At 54.8% G+C, this 12,223-nt stretch overlaps 1 protein-coding gene across 3 annotated transcripts in view; it reads left to right on the forward strand.

The window, feature by feature from the left end:
• Positions 1-12,223, forward strand: part of ITGB3 (integrin subunit beta 3) — a 46,087-nt gene that overhangs the window by 30,014 nt on the left and 3,850 nt on the right. For all 3 annotated transcript variants that reach the window (XM_038754677.1, XM_038754678.1, XM_038754679.1), the window contains 3 exons: positions 3,510-3,732; positions 5,153-5,253; positions 7,197-7,316. In XM_038754677.1, the coding sequence (XP_038610605.1) occupies positions 3,510-3,732; positions 5,153-5,253; positions 7,197-7,316 (444 nt within the window). The remainder of the gene's footprint in view (positions 1-3,509; positions 3,733-5,152; positions 5,254-7,196; positions 7,317-12,223) is intronic.

Consider the following 12,223-nt stretch of genomic DNA (forward strand, 5'->3'; position numbering starts at 1 on the left):
GTGCCTTCAATAAGGCTCTGAAGGTGGGGAGAGTGATCGTCTGTCAGATATGAAGGGGGATGGAGCTCCAGGTCAGACTCCCAGCTCCCTCTGGCCCAGGATGGAGCTGATTGGATCAAGACAGGCAGGACCTCAAGTCCTGCCTTGACCCCCAGACCAGTTCAGCTCTCAGGGGGCTGCCTCCCCAACATCCCAATCTCCAGAAGGTTTGGGGCCTGGGTCCGGGCCTGAGGCTGCCCTCGCCCAACCCAGCAGATGAGGAAATCAAGGGCAGTGTTATTAACCTGATTGTTAACCTGACTAGATTTATAGGAGCGGTGGGGGGGATTGCTGAGGGTGTGATGGGGAGGACTGTGGAGTAAAAGCCCAGCAGAGGGAGGGCAGTTGTTTCAGGCCAGGTGTCTTGGACATAGGCCTAGGAAAGAGGAAAGAAGGTAGTTGGTCTCTCACGAGGCCCTTCCCCTTGTGGCTGCTGGCTGCAGTTTGTCCTCTCACCCTCCCTCCCTCTCTTCCTCCCTTTTGAGGCTGTGAGAGGTATGGAGGTGGGAGGGAACATGCTGGGCTCCAGCTCCAGGGTAGGGAGGAAGTGACCAAAGGGGGCCAGGTACTCACACCCCATCCCCTGCCCCCGCCCAATCTGAGCCAGCTCAGGTGCTTGGTGACCTTGGCCTGGACCCCACAGAATCACTCTTTTGCACTCTCTCAAGTGCTCAGTATTCATTCTGCACCCTGCAGGTGGTCAGTACACGCCCTGCCCCTGATTGGGTGTGTTCATGCAACAATGCATCAGTACATGCCACATACTGGCTGAGCAGCCTGTGTTCCTTGCACCTTTACTGGAGGTGGTGTAGGGGTGGTCTGGAGGTGACAGGATCCAGGGGGCCAGGCAGGGTTAGTGGGGGTAACACTGTAGTTGCCACCCCACCCCCAGCCCTATGGAGACAAAGTGGCAGTGACAGGCGAGTGTTAGTTTAGAATGACACAGATTCCTGGTTTTGCATGCTCCAGTGCTTCAACAATAAGAGAAGAATTGACCAGCCGCCCAGCCCTGCCCTAAGCCCTGCCTCCAAGTCTAGCCCAAGCCAGACACCAGGCCAAGCTCCCTGTCCCCCAAGCAGGCCGGTACTGGTCTGACCCCAACGTTTGCCCAGTCGATGCTGTCTGGTCTGGTTTAGGTGGGTGGGGAGGGGTTGGGAGGTCCAGCAGCCCCCACTCCCAACCCTGACCAGCTGGAGGAAGATCCAAGGGGGAAGCGGGTGGTTCTGGTTGTGTGACTGAGGGTCTGGAGTCCTGGGTGTGGGAGGCATAGAGGCTCCCGCTCAGGACGGAGCTTGACCTGAACCTCACTCACCATCCTCCTTCAGCCTGGATCCCGATAAGGCTTTTCTCTCTCTCTCTCCCTCCCTCTCTCTCTCTCTCTCTGTCTCTCTCTGTCTCTCTCTCTCCTCTCTCTCTCACTGTCCCTCTCTCTCTCTCTCACACACACACACACATCACATATATACACATAATCACTCATGCATTCACATATATACAGTCACTCACACACACACTCATACACACATACACATGCAGTCAATCACATGTAGACATACTAATATTCAGACAAGTCACACATACTTCCCCAAAAATAGCCTGACTGAAGGCCACACACAGAAGAGGGTGACCATTTGGCCATTGCACTGATGGCAATCCTCAGGCTCTTGATGGTGAATGGGTGTGGGGGCTGCGTTTGGGGTGAGCCCCCAGAATTTCCCCATGCCTGGACCATTCTGTCAACAGCAGCAGCCACCCAGGACTCCCAGCCCTCCTGAAAAAAACACTGGCTCCCCAGAAGCCCCTGACTGTTTGGATATCACTCCTGGCTCCCTCTTCCTCCCTCCCTCCTCCCTCCCTCACCTCATCTGCCCACTCAGGACTGTGAGGTTTGGTTAAAACTTCCCTGCTGGGTGAAGTCATATCCCCTGGCCTTCTGTTGCCCCCACCGATCGTCCCTTCCACTGCTCCGTGTGACCGTTTTCCCCTCCCGTGGCAACTCCAAGCCAGGAGGAGCAAAGGCCAAGGAGCAGGTGGGCCCTCTGGCAGCCTCCCCCAGCCCTCCTACTGGCTGGTCCACCCACCAGCCCGTCCGCATCCTCCCGTCCATCCGTCTGCAGACAGTGGCTCTCAGCTGGGGTGGGCCCACGCTCCCTCTGTTGCTCTGCAGCAGCATCAGAAGGAAGGTGGCTGGGCCCTTCCCACACTTCCTGCAGCTTCCTGTTTCTGCCCGACCCTGCCCTGCACCAGGGATTCTGGGCCCAGGTGGGGACAGACAAGCTGATACCCCTCTCCTGGGCTGGGGCAGGGGCCGCTTCCCAAAGCTCCCTTGGAGCAGCCAGTTGGGCTAGAGGCAGAGACTGGGCCTGGGAGGGCAGATCTGAATGAGGAGGAAGGGCAGGAAGGAAAGGGTGGGAAGAAGGGGCAGGGTAACCGGGAAGAGGCAGGACCCAGTGGTCCATGGGAGGAGCTGACGGCTGTAGCCATGGACAATCTCTGTCTGTTCTTCCTTCCCCTAAAAAGCATTTCTGGGGATGGGGGAACGGGGGGCAGGAGCCTGGAGGAAGGAGCCATGGTGGGCAGGGAGCCAGGGCCACAAAGGTGCTGGTGGTTTTCCTAGCAACACAACCTCGGTCCTCATAGCAGCACCGGTAGTAGGAGGAGTCAAAAGAGTGGTAATTATTGAGCAACTGTGGGGTGCAGTAAACTGTTGGGAATTGACAAAACAAACAAGTGACCCAATTCCTGCCCACAAGGAGCTGACAATCTAATGGGGGAGACAGACATAAAAGTATATATGTTTGTACAGATTTATTACTCTATTTATTTTACTTGTACATATTTACTGTTCTATTTATTTTATTTTGTTAATGATGTGCATCTAGCTTTACTTCTATTTATTCTGATGACTTGACACCTGTTCACATGTTTTGTTTTGTTGTCTGTCTCCTCCTTCTAGACTGTGAGCCCATTGTTGGGTAGGGACTATCTCTGTATGCTGCCAACTTGTACTTCCCAAACACTTAGTACAGTGCTCTGCATACAGTAAGCGCTCAATAAATACGATTGAATGAATGAATGAATGAATATTTATCAACGGACTAATCAAAGTCAACCACTGAAAGGACACTTGAATACCTGTATGTTGTACACATATGTACATTCAATCAATCATATTTATCACACCACGTGCTGAGAGTAAGTAGGTAGTGAATATTTGAGTTGGTTGGTAGGTCTGTCCGGCTCAGAGTGCCAGGAAGGCTTGTTGGAGGAGATGAATTCCCAGGAGGTTTTGAAGGCATGGGGAGCTGGGGTCAGGTGATGAGGGAGGAGGAGGAGAGAACTAGTCTGGCCAGAAGGACCAGTCTGCCCCACCCCTCGCTGGGCTTCTTGCAAGCCCACCTCCCAACGATCGCCTGTCAGGAGATCGGCCCATGCCTGACCCTCTCTGTCCCCACCCCGGTCCCTCCCAGGCCATGGCCAGTGCAGCTGCGGGGACTGTCACTGCGACTCGGACTGGACTGGGGACTACTGCAACTGCACCACACGCAAGGACACCTGCATGTCCAACAATGGCCTGCTCTGCAGCGGGCGTGGCCAGTGCATCTGTGGCCAGTGCCACTGCATCCAGCCTGGCTCATACGGGGACACCTGCGAGAAGTGCCCTACCTGCCCAGACGCCTGCACCTTCAAGAAGTGAGTGGGGGGCGGTGGCCCCAGTGTCCTGAGGCACCTGCCCGGGGGCAACCATTTTATTCATTCATTCATTCAATCGTATTGATTGAGCGCTTACTGTGAGCAGAGCTCTGTACTTAGCGCTTGGAAAGTGCAATTCAGCAATAGAGATAATCCCTACCCAACAACGGGCTCTCAGTCTAGAAAGGGGAGACAGTCAATATCTGCCAAACTAGCTCTCTTCCTCCCTTCGAAGCCCTACTGAGAGTTCACCTCCTCCAGAAGGCCTTCCCAGACTAAGCCCCCTTTTCCCTCTCCTCCTCCCCTTCCCTCCGCCGCCCTACCTCCTTCCCCTCCCCACAACACTTGTATATACCTGTACAGACTTACTACTCTATTTTACTTGTACATATTTATTATTCTATTTATTTTGTTAATGATGTGCATATAGCTATAATTCTATTTATTCTGATGATTTTGACACCTGTCTACATGTTTTGTTTTGTTGTCTGGCTCCCCCTTCTAGACTGTGAACCTGTTGTTGGGTAGGGTCCGCCTCTACATGTTGCTGATTTGTACTTCCCAAGCACTTAGTACAGTGCTCTGCACACAGTAAGCGCTCAATAAAAACATTGAATGAATGAACGAATGAACAAAACAAAACAAGTAAACAGGAATCAATACCATCAGAATAAATAGAATTTTAGCTATATACACATCATTAATAAAATAGAGTAATGAATATGTACAAATATACACACGTGCTGTGGTGAGGGGAGGGGTTAGGGCAGGGGTGCAATGGGGAGGGGAGGAGGAGGAGGCTGAGAGGATAAAGGGGGGGCTCAGTTTGGGAAGGCCTCCTGGAGGAGGTGAGATCTCAGTAGGGCTTTGAAAGGAGGAAGAGAGCTAGTTTGGCAGATGAGTGGAGGGAGGGCTTTCCAGGCCAGAGGTAGGACGTGGGCCAGGGGTCGACGGTGGGACAGGCGAGAACGAGGCACAGTGAGGAGGCTAGCGGCAGAGGAGTGGGATGTGTGGGCTGTGCTGTAGAAGGAGAGAAGGAAGGTGAGGTAGGAGGGGACCATTTCCCAGTGGTGTCATCCCCCTGCCTTAGGGTGGTCCCCGGGCCAGAGTAGGCCATACCCTCAGGGTCTCACAGCTGACCCGGGAGGCAGAACCTGCCCACTCAACCGGGCTCAGAGATCCCACGAGACCCCTGCCCAGAGTAGGGGCCCCGGGATGGGGAGAGCCGGGAGGCTGCTGCTGGCCACAGGTCACAGCCCTCGCGGCCAGAGAGGGGAAGAACAGTGGCTTGTCCAGCCAGGTTCATGGCTGAGCTGACTCGGATGGGGCTAGGGGGAGGCAAGACCTCCCCACATCTAGTGCTGGAGAGTCTTCCAGGCCCCCAGTCACAGGCCTCCCAGCTATGTCTTCTCCCTACCAGAGACTGTGTGGAGTGCAAGAAATTTGAGCGCGGAGACCTGCTGAAGGACAACACCTGCAACCGCTACTGCAAGGACGAGATCAAGTCTGTGACAGAGCTCAGTAAGCCTGTGCCCGCGGACAGTGGGGATGGGGGTGGGGTCCCCAAGGGCATCTGCCTTGCCTCTTTCCCTCCCAAAGAGCTCCAGTGCAGTGGGAGGCAGAACTCCGGTGTGGTCCAAGGCAGGATTCGTGCCCCAGTGGCCTCCCCCAGGCCCCAGACCACCTCTCCTGATGGCTGCAATAGCCAATGATGTTAGGAAGATGGGAGAGGTGGAGGCCAACTCTCCGTCCCCGGCTCTGAGGCCCTGGGACCTCAGGGGTCCCCTCCGCCCAACCACCTGAGGACAATTCCAGTGATGGTGGGGCATTTATTTATTTACTCAGGGCTTACTCCACGCTAAGCACTGGTCTAAGCCCAAGGTAATCAGATCAGACATCGATCCTGTCCCACATGGGGCTCACAGTCTAAGGGGGAAGGAGAACAAGTTTTGAATCCCCATTTTACATGTGAGGAGACAGAGGTCCAGAGAGTTTAACTGACTTGCCCAAGGTCATATAGCAGGCTAGTGACAGAGTTAAGACTAGAAGTCGGGTCTTCTGACTCCCAGCCCAGGGCTCTTTCCACTAGGGCTCCACTGTCTTTCCTGGCTTTGGGTCAGGGCTGGTCTGCCTTCATGCTCCCTAGGAGGAAGGGTGCCAGGGAGCCTTCCAAAGAAGCCACACCAATGTTTTCCTTCAGGGACCTCCAAGCCGGGTCCCAGTAGCTTCTCTCCATCCTCCACCCCTGCAGGTGTGTGGTGAATCCCCATTTTGCAGACGAGGAGAGTGAGGCTCAGAGAGGTGGAGTTATTTATCTAAAGACACACAGCCTGTGAGGGCGTAACCTGGGCTAGAACTGGCCTCTTGCCCCAGGCCCCAGCCTCTTCCCCAGGGTCCCAGACCAGAGGATCCTGGGGCAGATGTGAGAAGAAGAAAGAGTTTTCTGGTGAAGTCGTGCAGGTGGAAGCTGCCTAAGAATAATTTGGGCTACTGGCCGCTGCCTAAGATAGCCCCGTGGACAATGCAATGGATCTGGTGTTGGGGAGGGTGGGCAGACTTGATGGGTAATTTAGGTCAGTCACTTTCCCTCTCCCAGCCTGTATCCTTCATCTTAAAAGGGGGTGATAATTCCCCTTCCTCTCAGAGGCGGTGTGAGGAGAAACGGGAACAGAGGAAAGCTGCAGGAATCCTTTGCAGTATTATCTGGACAGCAATCCACATTCAGGGCACTTCCTCACTTGCCTAAGGGAAGCAGATGATTTGCCAAAGCTCAGAAGATAGTGGAACTTTCTCCTCCACTAGCCTGAAAGACCTTGCCCAGGTCTGTGTAGAAAGAAAAGTCATCCTTGGGGTGTGGTGACTCGGGCCCTGACCTTTGCCAGCAAAGAAGCTGCTGCAGCAGCCACAGGACACGAGACTCTAGAATGGCAGCTCTTACTTCCCTGCAAGCTAGTCGTTCCTGGACAGGGCTAAGGGCTCTGGGCGGGAGGCAGCCCTCCCTTCTTTACTAGGTGCCAGGCACCGTACTAAGCCCTGGAGCAGATAAAGGATAATGAGGTCAGACCCAGTTCCTGTCCCACAAGGGGCTCACAGTCTAAGTCAGGAAAACAGGGACTGAATCCCCACTTTCCAGATGTGAAAACTGAGTCCCAGAGAAGTGAAGTGACTTGCCTAAGGTCACAAAGCAGTCAAGTGATGAAGACAGGATGAAAACTTCCAGGCTTGGGCTCTTTCCGCTAGGCTGCACTGCTCCCCTCAGGCATGTGCCACCCACTCCATCCATTTGACAGAGTGGACAGATGTGATTCGGTCTTCTCCAGCCCCAAGGAGAGGGTGCCTGAGGACACAGCCCAATCCCTGCGTGCCCACCCATATGCACTACAGCCCACTGTCCTATGCATTGTTGTTGTACCCTGTGGCATCCCTCTCTCAGAGACTTCCTACTCCCCTGTGCTCCCCTGCAGTGGACTCTGGAAAAGATGCAGTGAACTGCACATACAAGGACGAGAATGACTGTGTTGTGCGGTTCCAGTACTCCGAGGACTCAAGCGGCAAGTCAATCCTCTATGTGGAGAATGAACCAGGTGGGCCCACCCCCAGCCCTTCCCCTCTCACCCTAAACTGCCCCTTCCCAGCCCTGCCCTTGCTAACCCACCCCATGTTGCGCACAGTGTTTCGTATGGCTTCGTCCAGGGTCTGAAAGGGGAGGACACACTGACTGGCACAAAAAAAATCTTTGTTAGTAAGAATCACCCATGTTTGGAGCAGCGGGAGGTCCATGGGAGCCCCCAACTCACTTCAGCCCCTCCCTCCTGATGGCTGACCTGGCTGCGGTGAGGTGGTGGGTGGGAGGGGCCAGGCCATAGGGCCTCCATGGGTGAAGGCAAGCCATGGCCAGGTGCTGGGAGGGCTCAGACAGTCACCCTGGGACTTCCGTGAGCCACAGGAGGTTCGGTGGAGAAGGCCTGGGTGGGGGGGCAGGAGGGGCTCACAGTCTAGGGGAGACCGTTGGGGTTCGCCTTGGCCAGAGGAGAGGTTAGGATGGGGCATGGGGATGTGAGGGCCTGGGGCCTGGGTTGACCCCAAGGTGGGTCATCCACCCCAGGCCCTGGATCCTATTGGGTGGTGCCTCTTCTGGCCAGCAGCTAGGGCAGCTGGCTGCTGTCCGGTTTGTAGCTGACCTGCCTCCTATCTGAGGCAGACAGATCCCTGCATGCCTCTGGGTCTGGTGTTTTCATTTCCAGTTCCAGCCTTCCACCCCCGCCACTGACTTTCCTGCTGCTGAGTTCTGCAGCTTGGATACGACACCTGTGTTTAAACTGGGTTGGGAAAGGGAGGCAGCAGCACTTGAGCAAGCAGGGTGGGGGCCCGGGGTCTCCCGGAGACACACTCTAAGGTTTTCTGGATGTTCACAGAGGTCCCGTTATGCTATGTGGGTCACTTGTACGTCTGCAACCTCAGGCTAGCAGAAGAACTCCCACCATGTTGGAGAGCTGCCATCGGTGGCCACTCATTGAGCAACAGAGCTACTAGTGTGGCTAGCCCAGATTAGCTCCCTAGAACACTGTCTGCAGGGGTTTGTTGCTGAGGGGAGCGATGTAAGGACAGAACCACTGTCAGCATGTCAACCTACATTTTGAGTGTGTTTCCTCAGCCCCTTGGATCTACAATCCCTTACCCTCCACCTCCTGCCCTCCCCATCACCCCAGCCCTGGGCATGGTCCTGCTGGTGGGTTTGAGTCTGAGGTATTGCATGGTCACCCAATACCCATTCCCAACTTTTCCGTGCTCATTGACTTCTGATCAGGCCCAGAGAAGACCCAATTAAGCTCCAGTCTTTGCCATCAGAAATCAGCTGGGAATCAGACAGAAATCAGAGCAGCCAGGAATCAATCCAGATAGAAATCATACCAGGTAGACTCGACAGCGTAAGACAAGACAAGAAATCAGACTAGATAGAAATCAGACCAGGTAGCAAATCAGGTAGAAATCAGGCAGGCAGAAATCAGACAGGCTCTGTCCTATAGACTGCAGCTGTAGCTCTCTCTGTTTCTGTTTCTCTGGGCCGGAGGGGTTTTCTGGCAGGGCTTAAGGCATGGCAGGATCCAAAAGAGGCCCAGCCCTTCCTCTGGCTCAGCAAAATTTCCCCTGGCGAGCCCTGTGGTCCTAGTCCCCGGCAGTCTGAGCCCCCAACACATTGAGCTCCCAACACACCAAGACCCCAGCAGGCCGAGCCCCTGGCAGCCTGAATCCCCAGCAACCTGAGCTCCCCAGGCACACCGAGCCCCCTGCAGCCTAGGGTCAGGGCAGATGGGCTGGCTGGTCGTGGTATTGCAGTGAGTTGGGCTGGCCAGGGCAGGGGCAGCAATTTTGCCTGGCAGACCCATCCCAGATCCCCAAACAAAGGCCCAGGCAGAGGGGCGATGGGGGGTGGGGGTGGGGGGGTGCATGGAGGGGAAGTGTTGGGCTTGTCAAAGGTCAGGCAGGGAGCCTGGGGAGCGAGAGTGTTTGGGAAAGCAGATGGGGAAGCGGTGAGGTGCTAGAAGCTGGGGGAGGGGTGTGGGCTATCCACAAGCTCTTAGATCTTCCAGTCACACCCCCCTCCTCTCCCCTGACTCCCCACTACAGCACAAGTCTGGGAGCCAGAAGACCTGGGTTCTATTCCCGACTCTACCACTTGACTGCGGTGTGACCTTGGACAAGTCATTTAACTTCTCTGTGCCTCAGTTACCTCATCTATAAAATGAGGATTAAGACCGTGAGCCCCATGTAGGACATGGCCTGTGTCCAACCTGATTAGCCTATATCTACTCCAAAGCTTAGTACAGTGCCTGGCACATAGTAAGTGCTTAACAAATACAATAAAAAAATCCCAAACAAAATAAAAAACTAAACACACACACACACAGATGTTTCTCAGGATGCAGGCTGGTAGGGCTTCAGGAGGTACAATCAGTAGGCATAGATGTCTGGGGAGCTGAGCCCCGGAAGGACTGTATGAGACTGCAGATGTTTCCAAGAACTCCCTGTCATCCCCCAAACCAAAACTTCCCCTTCTAAATTTTCCAGCCTGGAGCCTGGCATACACACAGGGATGGAGGTTACTCATTCACTCTCCTCTTTGTTTCTTCCTCTGCTGAGAGGCTCCAGCACCCCTCCCCATCCTCTTCCTCCTCCCCTCCGGAGGCAAGAGAGGCAAACGGTTTCCTGCCCGGTGCTATCTTTGCCTGCTCCCCTCCAGGGTGACCGCAGCCCAAACCGCAGTGAAGTGGGGCGATGTTTTGGGTCCCCCTCTTCCCTCCAGCCCCCTCCCAAGCCCCGTGGGCTTATCCTGGGCGTGCCAGACTTTAGGGCCTTTCCAGCCAGCACCCTGGATTCCAAAGCAGTTCCAAGCCCATGGGACACCCTTGGGTGGAAGTACTTTGATGCTGGAGACTTCACCTTGATGTCATGACCCCTCTGGGCACCCGTATGGGACTGCACTGGGCCCCTGGGGCCAGGCACAGCAGCCTGCTTAGGGGAGAGGTCTGTGCAGTGATGTTGCATCATCTTGAGCCATCTCTCTCTCTCCCCCCTCCCTCCCCTCAAGCATTCCTCCCCCTAGCATCCACCCTCCCGCCACTGGCTCCCTTTCCGGACTGGGTGGTGGCATTGTCAGTGGGGGCACAGGGGCCATCCTTCCCTCTCTCTGCCAGGTATGTTCCTCCTCACTGTCCTTCTGGTTCCCATTTGCACTGGGGGAGAGAGGAGGTTCTCGCTCCTCTGGCAGAACCTGAGACCGGGCTTGGGACTGGACTAAGACTGATGACCCCCACCCCTTGGGGGATGGCCTGAATGCTGGAGATTCTGACGCAGAATGCCCTGTGTCCAGGGATCTAGCCATCAATCAATCAATGGTATTTATTGAGCACCTATGGTGTGCACAGCACTGTATTAAACTCTTGGGAGAATACAACAGAGCTGGTAGACAGTTTCCCTGCCCACCACCAGCTTTCAGTCTAGAGGGAAGTGGCTAAGGTGGTGGCAGCTGAGCTGGATTAGAGCTCACATCTTCCAGGGCTGAACTGTGGAAATGCACTGGCCTCTCCCATCGACCTAGTTGGACGCAGCTAGAGAGTAGGGCAAGGCCACCTGATTTTCAATCAATCAATCAGTCATATTTATTGAGCACTTACTGTGTGCAGAGCACTGTACTAAGTGCTTGGGAAGTACAAGTTGGCAACATATAGAGACGGTCCCTACCCAACAGTGGGCTCACAGTCTAGAAGGGGGAGACAGAGAACAAAACAAAACATATTAACAAAATAAAATAAATAGAATAGATATGTACAAGTAAAATAAATAAATAGAGTAATAAATATGTACAAACATATATACATATATACAGGTGCTGTGGGGAAGGGAAGGAGGTATGGTGGTGGGGATGGAGAGGGGGAGGAGGGGGAGATGAAGGAGGAAGGATTTTCCCATCAGGATGTAGGGAAAAGAAGGGGTTGTGCTATACTAGCACTCTCCCCACTCCCCACCTGCTCCTCCAGCCCTTTCCTTGCCCTCCACCACCTCTGCCAGTCTTGTCCCCACTCCCAGTTGGCTCTGTTGACCCTCTCGTCCCTTCCCCCGGCTGTCTGTTTCCAAGGCCTTTCTGAAGCCCAGTGATTAGAGCCTGAGAAACTGCAGGGCAAGTTTCCCCATGCCCAGGGCGCCTCCCACCCCGACCTGACCACCCCCTCCAGGGTACTAGTGCTGCTGACTGGGAGCAGATGGCCAGCCGGAAGCCCTGGGCTGGGGTGAGGTTCAGCTGTACACCCCCAGAGAGAAAGGAGCCAGAGCCCAGGACCCGTCTTGTATTCCAAGACTGGATCAGTCACTTTTTTTACCCACTCCCACAGGTAGGGGGCAACCCACACTTCTGACCTCTGCTCCTCAGTGGTTCTAGGGGAATGTGGATTTGGGTCATGCCAGGCTGCCTAGAGGATGGGGGCCTCCACCTCCAGCCTAGCCCACTTGGACAGAACATGTTTAAATGAGGGCGGTCACCAGGCTTCTCGTCTGATTCCCCCTAGAAACACCTGAGCTCTGGAAGCCAGACATGAGAACAGCTGCTTTTGTGGTGACTTTATAATTACTATCAATGGTGGTGATCTGTCAGGGTGGAGCCCTGGGGCACCGGGAAGCAGTTCACTCAGGTTTGGCTGTTCCTGCACTATGTGTATGTGTGCAGACTGTTAAGTAGGGGTGGGGAGAGCATGGCCAGGAAAGGGTAATCGGAGGAAAGGGAAGTGGTGGCTTCCCGGCAGATACAGACAGACATACGGTCATCCATGAGAGAGAGCACACACATGCGCACACACACACACACACACACACACACACACACACACACACACACACACACACACACACTCCCACAGATGCACATGGCCAGGATGTGTGATCAGCAGCTGTCCCTCCTCTACCCAATCTCTTATCAGCCCTGGCCCAGGCCCTGGGA

Source organism: Tachyglossus aculeatus, chromosome 11, assembly GCF_015852505.1.
Source record: "Tachyglossus aculeatus isolate mTacAcu1 chromosome 11, mTacAcu1.pri, whole genome shotgun sequence".
Classification (NCBI taxonomy): Eukaryota; Metazoa; Chordata; class Mammalia; order Monotremata; family Tachyglossidae; genus Tachyglossus; species Tachyglossus aculeatus.